This window comes from Mustela nivalis (genome assembly GCF_964662115.1).
Source record: "Mustela nivalis genome assembly, chromosome: 8".
Taxonomy (NCBI): domain Eukaryota; kingdom Metazoa; phylum Chordata; class Mammalia; order Carnivora; family Mustelidae; genus Mustela; species Mustela nivalis.
Window position 1 is genome coordinate 24,195,145 of NC_139027.1, and position 19,291 is coordinate 24,214,435.

At 54.8% G+C, this 19,291-nt stretch overlaps 1 protein-coding gene across 1 annotated transcript in view; it reads right to left on the reverse strand.

Annotated features, from left to right (window-relative positions):
- The window catches only part of GALNT14 (polypeptide N-acetylgalactosaminyltransferase 14), a 213,709-nt gene that overhangs the window by 15,250 nt on the left and 179,168 nt on the right, over nucleotides 1-19,291 (reverse strand). The window contains exons 7-11 of the mRNA XM_082744351.1: nucleotides 16,700-16,787; nucleotides 15,912-15,996; nucleotides 13,162-13,265; nucleotides 5,563-5,689; nucleotides 3,478-3,570 (exon numbers count right to left, since the gene is read on the reverse strand). Of these exons, the coding sequence (XP_082600477.1) occupies nucleotides 3,478-3,570; nucleotides 5,563-5,689; nucleotides 13,162-13,265; nucleotides 15,912-15,996; nucleotides 16,700-16,787 (497 nt within the window). The remainder of the gene's footprint in view (nucleotides 1-3,477; nucleotides 3,571-5,562; nucleotides 5,690-13,161; nucleotides 13,266-15,911; nucleotides 15,997-16,699; nucleotides 16,788-19,291) is intronic.

The window sequence follows — 19,291 nt, forward strand, 5'->3', positions numbered from 1 at the left end:
CAGGAATGAGGCTGAGAGACAAATGCACATGCTGTGCCCAGCATGTCTCTCCTGAGGGTGATGGAGAAACTCACCCAGGGAGAGTTCCAGAGCTCCAGGAAGAGCTACAGAAGACCACAGCAGGAGCTCACAATGGTGTGGTACCGACACAGAGGGTTTGTGCTTTCATTCAAAAACAGAATTCAGGGATGTTTTACTTTTCTTTCAAAACAAGGCTAGGAGAACATGTAGTATGTCTGTCACTGATTCACCACTGGGGCCCTGAGTCTACTTACCCACAAATCTCTCTTTGGCTTCTGCAGCCAAAGAATACCACTCCTGCTCACCCCACCCTCAAAGAATCAGCTTCTGTGGCTGGTTCTGGGGCCCAGTCACACCTTTACTCATCAGATATTTATTGAGCACCTACTGTGTGCCAGGCATTGTGCTCAACGGTGGGCTTCTGAACAACAGAGAAGAGTGTTGCGCGAGGCTGAGTTGTGTGCACTCACGAACGTGTGTATGTTCTGGGCTTAAGCAAAGCATGACGTGGGGACATCTGAACTTTAAGAGCATCTCACCGGGGGGGGGGGGGCGATTGGGTCTGGCAGGGCAAGGCTGGAGACAGGGAGAGCTGTGGGAGGGGGCTGCAGACAGCCAGCTGCTGGTCATGCTCTCAGGCAGGGAAGTTGGGGGCGGAATGGAGAGAAGGGAACAGGTCAAGTCCCTCCATTTATCCCTGCCACCACCTTCCTTACCCCATTTGCACCTTGTGCTTCCTGGGTAAGCCCACAGGACCGGCCCTGCTCGGCCAGCCTCACCTCCTCCAGCCCACACTGGGCTTCTTAGCGCTAACCACCTTTCCTCACCAGACTCAAAGCAACATGAGCCAAAGAATGATGTCAGTTTTTTTTCTTTAGAGTTGAATGTTCAGTGTTTAGCAAAAAACCTTGGCGCTGCGTGCATGAAGGAGGCCGCAGCACCAGGGCTCAGGGGCTGTTTGACCGGGGCAGGTGGGGGAGGGAAGAGTCAAGGTCGACACCCAGACCTGTGACTTGGGCCAGAGGACACAAGGAAGAGTGTTCCTGGAGTTGGGGGAGACAGGCGGGGGAGCATGTTTCGAAGCACCGTGGCTGTTCCCTTTAGGATTGGAGCTGGAGCAGCTTGGGAGTTGTCCAAGTGGAGATGTCCAGTTTGCAGTGGGATGGAAGGGGCTACGGCTCAGAATGAGAGGCCCAGGTCAGGGACAGGGACCCAAGAGTCAGCAGTACAGAAGCGGTGGTGAACGCCACGGGGAATGCGCAGTACAGAGACGGCGATGACGGACCCTCGGGGAGGACCACAAACACGGCAGGAAAGAGAAAAGTGAGGCCGCAGCAGGACCAGGCAGGCGGAGACTGTAGGCACGGTCATCGTGGTCGGGAAGGGGCTCTCAGGGACAGGGGAGGTCTCCAAGTACACTCAGGAGAGGTGGGGCATGAGCTCCCCAAAGTGCACACTTTCTTTTCTTCCCTCCTATTCCTTTTTAAATCATTTAAGTTTTAAGATGTGAGACCCTGAATCAGTTTAAATGCTGATGGGGACTGTGCATTAGCAAAGACAGATCAGGGATGAGGCAGCAGAAGGCAGGGTCTCCTAGAACACTGGTGTCCACACCGGCTGCATATCAGAGTCCTGGGGAGTGCGGGCAGGGGGCTGCCTTTCAACAATTCTCCAGCCCAGGCTGTACCCCAGACCCAAGCAGTTCTCTGGGAGCGGCACCCATAGCTTCCGGAGCCCCCTGGGTGACTGCAGGGTGCAGGCTAGTTTGGGAAGCACCGGCCTGGCCTGGAACTCTGCTCTGCTCTGTCCAGACAGGCCCTCAGACACTACCTGGGAACTTCCTGGAAATGCCACCCTAGGGGATCAACAACCACATTTTAACAAAAGCCGCGGGAGATTTGTGTGTATTAAAGTTTAAGAAGCCCTGAGCCAGGAGGCAGAAGAGGAGGAATCCAGGCAGAGGGAGCTGGACAAGTGTTGATTTAGGAAGGAATGCAGATAAAGGGCAGCCCGTTACAAGTGGAGGGCGGGTCTCACACGGCAGGGGGCACACCTGTCTCAGGAGATGGAAGAAGAGTGCGGCAGAGAGAGCAAAGTATCCAGGTCAATTTGTCTTGGGAAGTCAATGCCGTCTCTTTCAGCTGTAAAACAGATGTCATCTGCTGTGAGTGACAGGTGGACTTGGGGGGAGGGGTGGGGAGACAGGAGAGTTTTAAATGGGGACTGGGGACAATGATGGCCGGGAAAGGCAGCACGACTGACAAGTCTACTAAGGTCCTGCCTAAGAGTGATGGCCACGGTGTGTTAGCAGCTCCGGCTGATACTTTCCAGAACCTTCAGCAGCCTGTGCAGGGAAGGGAGGAGGGAAAGGTACAAAGTCAGGTGCATCCAGGATTGAGAAAACTTTGCCTGAGGGGCTGACAGATGCACAACAGGGCCAAAGATCTGAGGATGATGTCTTTTAAGCCTCTCTCTAAGCAGGAGAGCCAAAACCAAGCAGGGGAGGGAGGGGTGGGGAGAGGTGAGGAAAGGGAGACCCACAGCCGTGGTCCGTGGGCCGGGAGTCTGACGAGGACTCGGGACAAATGCTTTGTGAGGTTTTGAGCGACTGAACTGCGGGCGACAACACGGAGTTATAATTTCAGAGACATAAGCCATTTTGGCCGAGTCTGATTTAATCCTCCGGAGCAGTGACAGGCTCCCCTACACGGTGTAGGGGGGAGAAACCCATCCACTCCCCAGCCTTAGTCTGGCGGAGGGACATCGGCATGACAAAAGGCCACTGGTTGTCCCTCCAAATAATCAGATGCTAACACAGATGAAGTTTCCATTTTTCTCTCCTCAGTTCTGTGGTGGAGAATGCAACATATGGTTTTGGGGATCGGACAGGGGTGGTTAGAGCCTCATGCCCCCGGTTCAGTGATGCGATCAGGGCATGTAGCTTAATCTGCAGAAAACTCAGTCTCCTGTCCTGTGAAATGGAGGCAACAAAACCCACTTCTCAGAGTCTGGGGAGCACTCCCAGGAGAGCCTTTGTGGCCTCGGCACAGAATTCTTTCCCTGTTCTCGTCTACCTGGACGAAGCCGGAGCGCGACTCTTGGGGACACCTGTAGGATACTGCTCCATGGAGGAAGGAGGGTGCTTTGGCCTTGGGGAACTCAGAGCCAGGAAGAGGAGCTCTGAGCTGGAGGGACTAAGTCCGTCCTGTCCCACACCCCACCTTTATGGAAAAAGAAACATCCCTCCATGGTGCAAGGCACACATCACCTCCTGGGGCAGTGGCCCATGTTGCCACTTGTTCTGCAAGAGCTGCTGAAATCCTGCATCCCCAGGAGGGCAGGAACAAGAAAAGACGTGAAAGAGAGCGGCCCCTGCCTGGGCGACCAGATACATTGGCTGTCAGCAGCCAGCGCTCCTCCTGACCCCCGTGCAAAGCAGCCAGAAGGGGCACTTACTTCCCAAAGGGCCTCTCCAGAGCGAACGGCCGGGCAGCGTAGTAGTACTGCTTGTACTCATCCATCCACACCTCAGCTGTCCGCTTGGTGTTCCTGGGGAGACAGAGGGTGTCCCAGAGGAGTTTGTATGCACACGCAGCAGCATCACCTAGCCAGGGGCCCCCACGATCCAGTAACAGCTCTCCTCCGCCGGGGCTCAGCCCGGCCACATCCCACCCAACCTCCTAAGGGGCCTTTACTCCAAGACACAGGACAAACTCTTCCTCAAAAGGTAACACCTGAAAAATTGTGCCAGAAATGGAACTTTTGCAGCTCAAAAAGAAAAAGGAGGAGGGGGCTGGGAGAGGAGAGTCCACACACCACATACGCCCGTGTTGCCAGGAACCAGGAGGAGAGAGGCAGGGCCGGCAGTGGCCACCTTGCCTCCCTCTGCACACAGGCTCCCTCTCCAGGTGTTCCCCCTTTCTGCAGGGCAAAGGCTGGGGTCCCAGCTCTGGGCAGGACAGCCGGTCACATACAGCGTCCGAGAGCAAGGTACATGTGTCAAGAACCAAGTAATTAGCCCAACTGTCAGCTATCTGGCCAGCTCACTAGGCTTTTCCATCAGGTGTTTGCTCTGGGGCTGGTCACGGAAAACGAGAGAGACTGCCATGGAGGCTGTGTGTCCCTGCACAGCGAGCAGGGAGGCAGTGGTACCAGAAGAGCCCTGGGCAAGAAAGAGGCCATCAGAAAACAGACACCAGGGGCAGTGGAGGAGCAGTCCCCGCTGGGGCCCACATCCGTGACCCTGGGGCCTCATTCAACAGGGCATGCCCCTGCAGATTTCCGGTTCTGTCTGGAGCAGAGGTCTTCCGTGGAGGTCTATGGCAAACCTGTCCCAGCCAGTGGACCGGAAATGACAGTCACACCGGCAGCCTGCTCTTGGTGCAGGGAAGGCAGTTCCCAGCGCTCTGCTGACTCCTTGCCTGGGGCCTCACCATCAGCAAATTGTATGCCGCTTGACCCACTGGCTAGGGCCCAGACTCAAAGACAGAGAATGTTCTGGAGCCCAGGACTGTCCCCATCGCTCTTCTATACCAAGTGTCGCCTGCTCACGTTTTCCTCCTGGAAACCCAAGGCCCAAGGCAGCCCTGTCTTCAGTGCCCGCCGGATTTCTCACCACCCCACCCTCGCCCAGAGGTTTCTGCAAAAGGTGTTGTTAACTTTCCCCCTTGGTCAGCGCCATGCCGGCCCCAGGATGCTCGTGTCAGGATGTAACCCATACCCGCCCATATGTGTGAAAACCGAGGACAGAAGAACACAGATGAGGAAAATGACGCCCCAAATGAAGAAATGCTTAGCTCCCCCCTCCCCCAATGGATAAGACAGAAAAGAAAAAAGGGAAAAGAAGGGTAAATGGGTAAGCGAAGCCGTCAGATGATGAGCGACAAAGGGGATAAAGGGAAAAGGTGAGAAGCTGGAGGAAAGAGGGACATACGTGAAATGTTCCCAAAACAGAGGCAAAGCCCGAAGGAGAAGGAATCACAGAAGCCGTATAAAGGGACAGAGCAGGAATGAGCAAGTGGACACCACGGACGTACTGAGACCCCAGGATCTTCATCTCGTCCCCTAGCAGGAGGTGCAGACACCCTAGGGAAGAAGCCAGGGCTAAGCATGTGAGCAGTAGCTGCTTGTGCTCTCCCGTTCTCAAATCCTTCCAGTGACCTTTCCCTTGGGGACCCAGGCTGAAAGAGGAAGCTATAGATCTTCTGGAACTTGGAAGCAAAAATGGAATCTTCTCCCCCAAACCCAAACAACCCCAAACATCCAAAGCCCGACAGGACAGTGCTGCCCAGTGACTCGCAGTCCTCGGCAAGCCGCGGGGACGTCCGTGGTGAAGAGCTTCAGACCGCCTCCTCCTGCTGCTGGGTGGGCCTTGCTTCCCCGACCTCCCTTGCTTAGGCAGAGTCCCAAGGAGCACGACTGTGGCTCCTGAGCGCCCAGAACACTCAGGCAACCTACCAACCTATCAGACAACTGGGGACAGCCACAACCCTTCACCAGGCTTTCTGCTGCCCCCACAGAACCCCTGGGACTCGCACTTACTTTATATACGTGTTGGCGTTTCCATCCGGGAAAACATACGGGTGTTTCTTGCGGAAGACATGGCCCACTCGGCTGCAGGGGACGATCTCGAGGCTGCCGCCGCACATCCACACTCTGAAGGAGATTTCTGCAAGATAGTCGTGCCCCCTCAGCACGGCTCTGTGCTCTCCGGAGGGGAGGGGACACGGGATGGCAGTATCGGGGGCACCAGGCCCAAGGAAGGGGTCAGGGCCTCCCGCCGCATCCAGCCTGGGACTGGGGGTCAAAAGCTGGCTCCAGAGTCAGACTGTGTGCTCTGCTGGCTGGGTGACCTCAGTTTCCCTTTCAGCAGCCGGGGCTGATGATAACTCAGAGCTGGAAGGGTGATGCACGTGAATATGGAAACACACAGGGACTGGCTTGGAGGAGCACATTCATGGGGGGCGAGGGCCATATTTGGGGACCAGCCTGGTGCAGGGCCCTGCTACAGCCTTTGGGTGACCCAGACTGCTGCTTCTGGACACATGGAAGATGGATTAGACATGCTTAGATGACCCTGGCGGCTAAGAACCAGGAAGGACCAAGGAGAAAGAATTTTCCGTTTAAGAATATAGCAGACTTGGGGCGCCTGGGTGGCTCGGTGGGTTAAAGCCTCTGCCTTTGGCTCAGGTCATGATCCCAGGGTCCTGGGATCGAGCCCCACGTCGGGCTCTCTGCTCTGCAGGGAGCCTGCTTCCTCCTCTCTCTCTGCCTGCCTCTCTGCCTACTTGTGATTTCTCTCTCTCTGTCAAATAAATAAAATCTTAAAAAAAAAAAAAAAAGAATATAGCAGACTTTCGCGACAGTCCAGACCCAGATAGAAGAGACTGTCATGGAGGTGGTGAGGTTCACACTCTGACTGGCCAGCAATACCCATGGGCAGGATTCCCAGCAAGCTCCTGGACGAGGCATCCAGGAGAGCAGCTCCCAACACCTGGACCACAATTCTGCCCCTCCGTAAGGATGCCTGAATTATAGCCTGCGGGGGGACGTCTTGGCAGTAGCCTAGAAAATGCTGGAAGCCGCTGAGCTGTTGCTGGGGTCGCCTCCCAGGGCGGGGATGTTGCACACATGCCCATCTCTTCCTGGTTGGCTGCTGCAGCTGCAGGAGGAGAGGAGTCCCCAGAGGCAGCCGGGATTAGGCCGGGGTGTGCCTCTCTCCCCTGGGACCAAGGTCCTCAGCGGCTTGAGGCAGTGCCCCTGCCCCGGGAGGAAGCAGTGGCAGACCAGAGTGGTGGAGGGGAATATCAGTGACTGCTCGACAGTGTTGTGAGGGCTTTAACTTCTCTGCAGACAGTGCACCTCCTTACTGACTGCACCCCGTGCATCCCACAGGGTACGCCGCTGGTGGCAAACGTCAGTTTCCCCACTTGCGAATTCCTGCCTGGTTTGTGCTTCTGCAGTCAAGCTCAAATAGGAGGGCAGGCTGGCTCAGGAGAAACCCATGCCCTGGGTGACTCCTCCTGCATGTGTGGGGGAGGGGCACATGGAAGCAGGCTGGGGTCCAGGAGTAGGAAAGGAGGATGTGAGTATTCTAGTGCTTTCTTACCATATACATGCATGGCACCCTCCAGCTTCTTGGGCACCACCTCCCTGGGTTCCTTCACCTGGGTCCTCTCTCTCTCTTTCCACTTCCTGCTCTGTATCTCCTTCCTGTCCAGCTCCCCAAGCAGGTATCTGGACATGATGTCTTCATCGTGATCCTCACCGGCTCTCTCACTTACTTGTCCTCAACCAGACTTTCCCTGTGTACCTGAGCTGCAGGCAAGGCTCTGTGGACACCAAACCCATTGCCATCACCTTCTTGACACCTGGCTCTCTGCGTGCCCAGGTGCTGTCCCAAATGGGCTACAGCTCATTCCCAGGAAGTTCGGGGACACGGTAGGGACAATGTGTGTGTGCTAGGATAAAGAAAGAACTCTTTCAGGATTGCTTCCAAATGACGGCAAGAACACAGAGGGAGGGAGACAGGAAGAGCTTGGCCTTGGGGTCCGCAGCCCCCGACTCTGCAGCAGCCCCCAGGCCGTGTCCGTGGGGAAAACTGCTTCACCTCACCGAGGGGCCATGCTGCAGGACGGCCATCCACGTCAAATGAAAAACAATTTTGAGACTATGGGGAACACTTAAGTAGGATGGAAAGATGAGCCACAGCTACGATCAGACGTCCCTGAAGCCAATCTCTGAAAGACAGACCCTGTTAGTACTGGCCTCCTGTGCCTGCTTCCAGCTTTCTTCTTCTGCCAGCAACGCCACTTGAAATTTGTGGACATAACATTCCAGATTTTGACTTTCTATCAAGCCCCCAATACGTAGCAATATGGTGCTTGGCTGGGGCACTGTGGAGCTCACATGTCCCAGACTGGTATTCGTGGGGGTGGGGGTGAGACACGGAGCATGGGAGAGCTTAGCTGACCGCCACCCCCCACCATTCCACCTTGCCGTGAGTGCACTGCGGGGCTGGCTGCAGGGGTCAGCCCGTGGGACTGTCAGTGCGTGTGTGACTTCAGTCTCAGGACGTCTTCCTAAACAGTGTGCTCCAAAAGTCTGCTGTGCTCCAATCCCTTCCTCCCCAGGATCTCAAAATACGGTCTGCTCCAATTCCAAAAAAGGAAAACCATCTCATCTTTCAAAACTAGAGACGGAGATCTGGTTTACTAGATATAACCTACAAATTTGGTGCCAGCCCTCTTCCCAAAATACGCATACGTTTTGGCCATGGTCTCTTCCTTTCCATGTATTCAAATAAGACATATGTCCCTCCTCATTTACAAAGCGAATCCCTCCAAACGATGCTTCGGTTCCCTCCCCCACCCCCTCCTACCCCAGCAACCTGTTTCTCTCTCTGTGCTCCCCTTGCCTGCCATCTCGCTTCCCTCCGCATCCCTGAGTCCTGCCTTCTGCCACTGTAGACACAGGACCCGCCTTGGAAAGTAGTTATCTGACCCTGGTCCCTCCCCTTCCTTCCAGTCTGCTGGCAGTCTTCCACTCCAAGGCTCCACCCTCCAAGGCTCTGTCTTTGCAGGGTCCCCCTGACCCTGTTTCCTCGGCTGACCTCATGGTTCACTTGAAGCTGAGGGGCTCCCCTTGTTACCTCCCCAGCCCCAGCTCTGTCCTAGCTCCAGCACAGGCTTCCACGGGCCATGTGACGCTCAACTGAGGGGCGCTGGACACCAGCAGATAATGTGCACCTTCTGCCCCCGGCCGCCCGTCCACAGCCCACTGCTGCCTGCCTCCACTCCCTCACCTGTCAAACCTGCCCTCATTGTCTTGCGTCTGGTGCTTTAGCTGAAAACTGCCCTGTATCTCAACTCTGCAAACGTTGAGTCATGGGGGGAAAATGGATCTCTTCATCCACCCTGGTGAGACGGGGCTATACTCTGGTCTCCCTCCCTCAGGTGGTAGCTTGTTAGTCATCTTAATGATCATGTTCATAGTTGTGGATGTCCTTATGTTATGATCAGCAGCGGTCCGACCTGACCCCTGCCATCCAGTGCCTGGGGGCTAAAGCACCGCTCCCCGCTCCATAACTCAGCCCTCCGGCGACCAGTGCCGCTCCGGGTACAAAGACACTGCCTTCGAGGCTTTCAGAGGCCAACAAGAGAGGCTCCTCTACAACTAGCGACCACCAGCACCTCCATCCAGTCCTGACAGATGTCCGTCTTCGCACCTCCTCAGTGCAGCTGATGCCTCGCCAAGGTGCCTGCACCCTGAGAGGCAGAACAGCTTCTAGGCTCCAGGGTCCTGCGTATTAGAAAGGTGGTGGCCGGAGACCCAGGGCCTGACTCGGGCAGTCTGGAGTGTGCAGATGAGCGTGATGGTTCACAGGGATATTTAACACCCAGAAGTGGAGTTGCCTGCCCTCGTCAACACCACTGATGTCAGGATGACTGTCCTCCCGGGGATGTGCTGACTCTGGGGAAAGTCTCATAATCCAAAGGCGCCAGGCGGCGGGGGCTCATGCGGGGAGGTGTGGGGCGTCGTCCAGACCCTCCGCTTTCCACGTCTGGGGCTCTTGCCGAGTCATCACTTTCTTAAGTGAGGGGGACGGGGCGAAAAGATGATGGAGGGATTCTGTAGGGGGTTCTTGCTGAGTCAGCGCCGCCACAACCTCCCCTGTGATGAGCGTCAGGCAGGCCCTAATCCACTTTGAATTGCAGACAGGGAGACGGGTAATTATTCTACCCTCATGGGGGGCACCGCTATCTTATTTTCTTTAGACGTCAGACTCCTACTTGAGGGCAAATCTCCCCACCCTCCACCCTCACTTCTTTCCTCCTGTGACCTCATCAGCCCACTGGCTGTCTGACCAGGGCCCCGGGGCCCCCTGTCCCTGCCCTCCACCAGCCTAGCGTCTATGTGCCAAGCCCACGACTGCTGGATGGGGAAGAGGATGCTTTCTCCCTGGAAGCCAAACTACAGCTATCCGTACACCATAGCTCGGCCAGACCCACCAAGGTTCCAGTTCCATTTCCTAGTCTGGTTTCTGAGTGAAGGTGGAGGGAGCTTGAGACACAGGCTCCACTGAATGCAATGATTCCAGCTTGCACGGAGCCACACGTCCCATGTATGAACACACACTGTACCCACAGCAGCAGGGACCCACTGTAACCCTGGCCAGCTCAGGACGGGGCGTAGTGCGGGCCGCGGTGGGCATTGAGGTCATCCCTACTGTTACTCTGTAACAGTCCTACTGTTACAGCTACTGTATCCCTAAGCTACTGCTATCCCTAAGTCCACACATAGAAATGCACCTACAGAGACCCTTCCTTTTAATGAACTTTTAAGTTCTCAGCACTCCTGGGCCTGGAAGCTCTGTTATTATTTTGCAATGAACACATGGGACTTGAGCAGAGATCATCTGATTGGTCCATAACACTGTACTTCACGCCATCTGGGGCAATCATCTTGCATCCAGCCCTCCTGCTGAACAAGGACTAGCCATAGGCCCACCGAGGTCACCCAGGGCCGTAGACCGCAAATGCCGAGGGGGTGTCCTTAACTTCCCATACTCCCTATGGAACAGGACAAGCTTCAGCCGCAGCAGTTGCCTGGTCTGGAAAGTGGGAGGGAACGGCATTTCAGACTGTGCTCTCTGGCCCAGTGGGAGGCTGGCTTTGAGGGGAACAGAACAGTCCTGGGGATGGAGAGAGGAGTGCATGTGAGTGACACCGGGGCTCTCAGGATGTGGTGAGCTAGGAGGTGCAGAAGGCCCCCTGCCATCCCCTGGAGAAGAACTCTTTCCCTCAGTACAACTCTCCTCTGAAGGTGAACCAGTGCTCCCCAGTCCCAGCAAACCCCCGATCGTCACTCCATCCTGATGGGCTCTTCCAAATCCCCATGTTCATGCCCTCAGGTGCCTACCTATGCTCTCTGGCAGAGCTGGACTGCCCCACAGGATCTACGTACTATCAGGAAAGTACTGCATCTTCTGACATAAAATGCTTAAAAAAAAAAAAAAAAGGTCCAAAAATGGCTTTTAAAGCACTGGGAGTGGGCTATAACATAACGGAATGTTGTGATGGGAGAAAAACAGTGTCTCCTGGGATAACCATCTGCAATACTTTTTTGTGGTTTAAAAAATTCTGTGATGGACTGTAAAATGCTTCTTCCACAGCTTCTCAGAAGCCCCTCCCTCGTTCCCCATTCCGATCAGCACTTGGGAGCGTCAGACGACTGGGAGGCAACAGCCGAAGTTGCCCCTGGACAGGCGCAGGTGCGCGTCCACACCACCATCAAAAGAAGGGACGGGCAGGCTGGACCAGAACAGGCCATCATGAAAAATAACGTGCCGCCTGAATCCCAAAGTGACTGCCACGTGGAGGAAAGGTCACACTCCCTCTGCAAGGTTGAGGGAGGCTGTGTCAGCCCTGCCAGACACAGGCTAGAGCGAGATGGGCTAGAAGCATTTTCTAACAATTCAACACACAAATTCGCAATGACTGTGTGCCGAACTGTGAAGCGGTGAACGCTATTGTCATAAATGGCACTGGAGCAGAAACGAGAGGACTGCTGTCTGTCAAACCGGCTGCAGGAAGGAGTCACTTGACGACGGGATGAAAGGCCAGAGCACCTCGCTACGGATCACGAGAGGGAAGGACAAGACCCTATCGGGCCCCAGGTTCTCCTGGGCCTGTGCAGGCAGCGCTGATCTTGAACCTGTAACCCATTTCCCTGTTATGTTCCAAGACTGGGTGCCAGGCAGGGGAATCAGTTTGGTTTCGGGGACTTGGGTTTTTTTTTTTTTTTTTTTTCCTGCTTGTTTGCTGAGCTTCTAATCCGGGCCCTGAATGGTACTTGTCTGATGGATTTCTCTACACTGCCCAGTTTGGGAGAACAGATGCTGTGGGTCAGGCTGGCAGCCATAAATTTCTGGAAAATAACTCCTAGTGACTGAGGAAGAAAGCCATAAAATACTCCAGAGGCAGGGACAGGAGAAAACAATGGCAGAGGACGATGCACGGGATTACTGCTGGATGCCAGACGGGCCCCACGGATCATCCATTCTCGGGGCCGTGCCACCGTCTGGGGACCCGTGCCGAACAGTGCCCGGTGACCCGCCCGCCTCTTGCTGTCCTCCTCTGGTGCTTCATTCAACAAGTTTACAGAAACCTCCTTCATGGGGGCGCTGTTTGAAACCCCGGAGACGTCTGGGAACAAAACAGAGCCGAATCCCTGCCCGAGGCAGGCTTGAGCTTGGAGCACTGAACTCGGGGGTTTGGGGGTAGGCGCCTGGGGATGAAGAGGATTGATGGAGACCCCTGTAACATTTGGTAAACATCTGTTGGCTGCCCCGTGCACACAGCACTCAGCAGTGGGTTAATGGGTTAATGCGTTAATGAAGAGGGTCTTCACTACGGAAGCCTGGGAGCTTCTGGCCCTTATCTCAGTGAAAGAGAAAGGGGTGAGGGTGGAAGGGGGCGCAGGTTCCCAAACCACAGTAGTATAGAGCTCATTCTGCAGCCCCAGGAAAGAGAGAAGTCTCTCTCATAACACTGATCTACCCTACAGCTGCCTCGTGTGTTAAGAGTATGACATGGGGGGAGGGGGCACCTGGGTAGCTCAGTGGGTTAAGCCTCTGCTTTTGGCTCAGGTCATGATCTCAGGGTCCTGGGATCAAGCCCAGCATTGGGCTCTCTACTCAGCAGGGAGCCTGCTTCCCTTCCTCTCTCTCTGCCTGCCTCTCTGCCTACCTGTGATCTTTCTCTCTGTCAAATAAATAAATAAAATCTTAAAAAAAAAAAAAGAGTATGACACGGGGCTGCTTCTTGGGGTTCTTGTGAAAATCGTGGAGCTAGGTCTGTCAAACTCCCAGCCCCCTCCTGGCATGACCAATGTTCCTTTCCTTTCCCTGCTCCCAGCTGGCTTGTTGTCAACTTGCCCCGGATGGTCTTCCCAGGGAGGCTTTCCCCCTGGAGAAATGCCCCGTTACCTCCAGCTTCCCAGCAACCACTCCTCTTGTGCCCCACCTGCCCTTGCCCCCAAGGAGTGATCTACTGCCCCCCTCAGGCCCTCATCCCAGGTGCGTGTGGGCCCAGGACACAGAGATGCCGCTGGCCCCTGGATGCAGAAACAGTGACTCACCAAAATTCTCTCCACCCCAGATGTCCATGTCCGTGTCGTACTTCCCCAGGTAATCGAACCAAGATTTGTCCATCACGAAGAGCCCTCCAGCTATGATGGGAGTCCTGTGCATTCGGAAGGGAAAGAGAAGGTCATGGGAGAGCAGAGAGGGACCGCCATCCCAGTCATCTGCCCCACCAGGCAGAATCCCACACACTTCTCTCTCCACCGCTTTTCCACTTTACGAGGGTCAATGCGTTACCTAAAACAAGAACAGACTCCAGGGTTTTTCCTTTTAAAAATCCTGACAGGCTCATTTTCTCATCAGCATGCCTTCTGTAGGGGGCCAGAACTTGCTCAGAAGCCCGCTGTGCTGAGGGCCCGGGGATCCACTGCTGGAATCTCCCATAGGCTCTGCCCAGCGTGGCTCTCTTTGGGGGCTCCACTGTTGGGAGCCCCGGCAGAGGAGGAGGACTGAGGCAGCACCCGTTAATGCATACCCATGCTTTGAGATTGGGCTCTCTCTCCCTTTTCTTCCCCCTTTAACTCTCAGTGAGGGGTTATGTCACCCTAAAATAATATATTTGGGTCCTAACCCCCAGTACCTCGGAATGTGCCCTTATTTGGGGAGAAAGTCTCTGTAGAAGTAATCAAGTTAAAATGAGGTTATCCGGGTGGCCCCCAACCCCACATGCCTAGTGTCCTTACACAAAGGAAATGTGGAGCCAGAGAGACAGACGTGCACAGAGAGCACATAATGGGAAGAGACACAGAGAAGATGGCCATCTGAAAGTCAAGGAGTGGGCGGCTGGGTGGCTCAGTGGGTTAAACATCCAACTCTTGGTTTTGGCTCAGGTCATGATCTCAGGGTCCAGGGATCTAGTCCCGCATCAGGCTCGCCGCTCATCAGGGAATCCACTTTTCCTCCCTTTCACCCTCTGCCCTTCCCCCATGCTCCTGTAGTCTCTCTTAAATAAATAATTCTTTAAAAAGAAAAAAAAAAAAAAAGAAAGAAAACAAGCCAAGGAAAGAGGCCGGCATAGCCCTTAGAATGAAATAACCCCACTGACACCTTGACTCTGTGGTTCTAGCCTCTGGACCTGCAGGACAGTATGTTTCTGCCGATAAGCCGCTTCATGGGTAACATGTTGCTATAGCCCCAACTAACTAGTACACCCTTCGTCTTCTTCCTTGGGGTTCTGCCCCCACTTCCCCTGCCCCTGGCCACTGAGAGAGAAGCCAGAGAAGCCACTCGGAAAGCAAAGTGCTGCCAAGGAAGGCAGGTGAGCCCAACAGAGTCCAACCAGATAACCCAGTGAGCACCAGGACTTGTACCTAGAAGGATCAACAGCAGGGAAAGGCAGGTGAGCCCGCAGGGACCTGGCTCCTCATCCAGCAGGGCCAGAGGGCGAAGGGAGTTTTCTCCCATGTCAGGTAGTTGATGGATAGCAGGTGAAGAAACCCGGTCTCCCAGGGCCACGACCCCTGGGCGTTCCCTGGACTGAGCCTGGGAAACACTCGCTCTCTGATGAGAGAGATATTCCCACAAGAACAGAAGCTGCCCTGAGACACCCCCACACTGGGCCAGAGAAGGTAAGCTGCACCAGCACAGCCGCCCTTGTCCTTGACTTGGCCGGCTGCCCCATCGGGGGCCGCCCACAGGGGGTAACTGAGAAGCTGCCTCACATGATAGAGGTTCAGAAGTAGAAGCCACTAGCCAGCATGCTGTTTGGCTCCAATCTCCCTCTTGGTGCTGCTCCAGCTCATGAAGGCTGGGAAGGGGGAAGGGGCCAGCAGGTGGGTGAGACATTGGTCCCCGGCGAAGTGTTCCTAGTTACACATTTGTCAGAAGCGTCAGCATTCAGCTCTTCCTAGCTCCTTGCTTCCCATCTGACTTAAGCTGATTCAGTGCAAATGATCCAACGTTTACCATATAGCCATTCTGGAGATACAGAGATGCCCACGAAGAATCTGGGGCACCCTAAGCCACTGGCTGGAGAAAGTGTACCCTAGGGGCCTTTTGCATACTTCTCCAAGCACTTTGGACACCTAGCACCCCACCCAAGGCCCACAAGGGTCAGTGTGGAGATCCGTGGTTCTGGGGCAGGTGTGCCCATCTTTGGTAGGAACATACAGACCATACGCCCTCAATGCTGAGAACCCAGGCTCCCCCACGGGGTGGACATCATGCTCCAGTCTACCCCGGTCCTCTGAGAGGCCCCAAACCCATGTGCTGGGAGCCTCCTATGTGAAGGGAGAATGCAGACCAGAAGAAAGCATCCGCGGCCCTGCTGAAGAACCCAGAGTCAATGCAACATCCCGTCCTCGCATGGGGCTGAGCAGACATGGGGGTTACTAAGCAGCAGGAGTTGGCGGTAAGTGAACTGACCTTCTTCGTCTGAATCCTGACATCTAAGACCTAGCAGTCCTGCTCTGGCCTGAACAGACCATCTTTCCCTCTGTCAGAGGCTCAAGCAGGACCATCTGGGACCCTCCAGCATTTAATGGGAAGCCGAAGTACACGGTAAGACGTGTGTGGGAGGACCACACCGAGCAGCTCCTTAGTACGGGTCTTACCAGGCCTCTGTCCCCTTAGGAGAAGTCTCCTTGAAGACAGAAACTCCTAAAGTAAGGGTAAAGGAGGGCAGGCCTGCCAAAGGTTCTTTTGGTCTCTTCTCAATCTTTTGAGCATCTAATGTGAAATGCCTGCTCCACGATGTGACAGAGAAAAGGACCCAGTGGTGATGCTACCCACCCCTGACCTGACTTACCTTATGGGCTCAGCAGGGTCCAGACGCCGAGCCTTCTGCTCTGGGGAGAGTTGCTCCCATTGGAAGTGAAGGCTCCAGTCAAACCCTAGAACAACACCCACTCAGCTGATGTGCACAACACATCCCTTTTCTAGAAGCTTGTGAACACATCCAGGGAAGGTGGGCCTGGAGACAGCAGGTCTCACCCAGGCTCATCAGCAAGGAGGCAGTTGGGTGTCCCTCTCATAGTTTCTTTCTACTTCTTATTGCCTCTCTGAGCCTCCCCTGCTGGGCATGGTGAGGGGATACAGGGCAGATGATAGAGTCAGGTTCAACAGAACCTAAGGGGGACAGGATGGACAGTCATGGGTGTGGCCCTTGGTCAGGAGTCTTGGGAAGGTACAAGCAGGTTTTTATGGGGCTGAGTCATCTCAAATCAGTCTTGGGGACCAGCACTAGGTCCTGAGCACAACCATGGTGGGTCTCAGAGAGTGTGTGGTACCCAAGACTGCGGTGCCGGAACAGGTCAGCCCCACCTAAACCAGGATGTCCTCGCCTTCCCTCCTCATCCCGGGATGAGCCCATGTTGGAGCCAGAGCTCTGGGGTCTGGATGTGTCCCGCACGGGACCCTGGCCATTGCATTCATTGTCTCAGTGGTAAGGCTACCGCTGGGCTGCTGACATTATAGGACACAGGGCTGGATGTTCCAGACAAACAACTAGAGACCTTTCCCCATTCTTCCCCTAGAAAGATTTGACCAGGGGGAGCGGTGGTTCCTTGCTGGGGAGAAGGCGTTGGTCCCACTCACCCCCTCTGAGCTCCGTGGCAGACTCGATGTAGTTGAAGTTGTCCAAGCTGATGATGTCAATCACAGGGCAGACCACCCGCGTGTAGTCCTGGAAGACAGCAGACTCTGGGCTCAGTCCGGGGCATCAAGGAGCCAGGCCAGGTGTCAGCAGGCATGGGAGGGCCCTGCCCTGATAATGCCAGGCTGGTTTAATGGCCTTGACCAAGCACTTTTATCTTTGGATCTCAATTTTCTCATCTATAAAATAGAGCACTGGAGACTGTGACTGCCCTGGTTCTAATGCCTAAAATGCTAAAAACCTTTCTCTGACTTCTGGTGGCTTCCTCAGCCCCCAAAGCCATTGGAGCATGGCAGGGACCCAGCAGGGGCCAAAGAGTGAGGACACTGAGGAAGGGAAAGGCAGGAAGAAGGGGGCTTTAGAAGTCCTCCACTACTGGTGGGCTCCAAGGAGGCAGAAGCCACAGGCAGCCGGGAAGGTGACCTCAGTCTGTAGTCTCATGAAGCAAAGCCACACCCGCACAGGAAGAACACCTTGGTATTTCCAAAATTTTCATTTGATGCGTATGTTTCTAGGCAAGGTGAGGAACAGCATCCCTGGAGACTCCGTCCTTCAGAAGTCATCTGTGGTCCTCACAGATCTGTGCCTCCAGCCCTGACTTACACGCCCTTGCTCCCAGACTCGGAGCGACTAGGCCACTGGCCCCTTCCATGGGGATTTCACATGGGCTTTCAGTGACAGCTTCCTTATCTTCTCTCCAAACATGCTCCTTTCCCTTGGGTTGCCTATTTCTGCTAACAGAACAATTGCGCAGCCCTCTGCTTCCCAGCGCAAAGAAGCTTTGCCTCTGCCCATCACCCCGATCAGTCTTGCCAATTCGAACTCCAGAAGTACTCTTCTGCACGTGGTGTGCTTCTCCCTTTCCCTCACACCTGGTGGACCGTGGTGGACTCCTGACCTCAGCTCACCCTCTTCCCTTTGGTGGCCAGGGAAGTTGTCATTTGGATGGGAAAATCTCACTCTGTGGCTCAGTCCCTGAATTGCCCAGAAGATAGGGCTCACGCTCCTTAGCCTGGCATGCGGGACCATCCACAAAGAGCCTGTATCTCCCTCTCCAGCCTCCTTACTTGCTGCATCCCACAGACTATCCTGTCCACAGGCATCAAAGCCACCCAGGAAATGCTTTCAAAATATGCAAGACATATTCGCTAGTGCCGGGGGGCTGTCAGGGCATTGCATGGGTTTCTGGGTGAACGGCTCTGGGTGAACGGCTGGTACCTGGCTCACAGGAGGAGGGGCAGGGAGCAGTGGGAAGGCCACTCCTCAGCCAACCAAGAACCAGGCAGCCCAGGAGTACCAGCAGGTGTGGGCAAGTCAGGCAGGGCCTCTTTTGCAGTCTTCTGCACCCCCCACCTCCCCCCGACCTCCTGCCCCCACTCCCCACCCCTGGCACGGGTGCAAGCCTTTGCTTCTCCTTACAGCCATTTCATTTCCTGGTTCAATCTCTCTCTCAAATGAGGCTGTCCTCTTATTTTAAGTTCAGACTCACCAGGTGCCTGCTTTTATGTTCTCAGACTTGGTCTGGCCCTCGGCTTCCACGTGTGACTCATTCTGACAGTGACAAGGTACCTCGGAAGCCGAGTGGCCCGTGTGGAAAGAAATGCTCATTTTTGATGCATTGCTTCTACCTCGGGGACATGCACAGACGCTTCTTCTGCAGCCAGCATGACACCTGACCAGCTGCCTCCGCTCTCTGGGCTCTCCTCAGGCAGTGTCACCCTGCGTCTGTGTGTGTGTGTGTGCGTGTGCATGCACAAGCACGTTTAGCCATCCACACCCATTCCCACCCATGGACATGACCCCAAAGACACTCCCAGAACTTGAATTCTGACATGTTCTTACAAGTTCAGAGACCAAACTTCTGTGAGTCAGACATAGTTCTCATTTTGCCTTCGTTTGTTGAGTTTTGGGGTCTCTGTAGCTTTACATGGAGGCTTGTATGATCAAGGATTCACCTTGCCCACAGGTATGTTTGGCCCTTGCCTGGCTTCTGGGCAGTAACTTCTGAGCCCTCAGAACGTCCTGCCTCTGTTTACCTGCATGCCTTGGGTTATACCAGACAGTCTATGCTAACAGTGTGACTTAGGCTAAGGGCTTTGGTCTGCGTGCGACCAGCTCACTCTGACCTCTGGAGGCGCATGGAGACCATGGGGGCGGTCAGCCATATTTCTATGACTGTTCTCCAAAACAGACACAAAGCCCAGACTCCAAGACTTGGGTGGGCTTCCCTGTTTCTCAGTGACCTGTACGTGTTCTACACCATTGCTGGGAGAAGGAAGTGCTGTCTGTCCAACCCTACCGGGGGCGGTCCACCGGAGGCTCATGTCTGGAACTTTCTCTGCGTGCCTTTCGCCGCTGCGAAGTCTCACCTGCATCTGTTTTAACAGCAATCATGACTAGAACAGCTTTGCTAAGTTCCAAGTCCATCTAGTGAATTACTAAACCTGAGGGTGGTCTCAGGGGGTCCCCTAACTGCAATCCTGGTTTTTTAAATTCTCCTCAATATTTGGAAACCGAAATATGAAATAAAATGC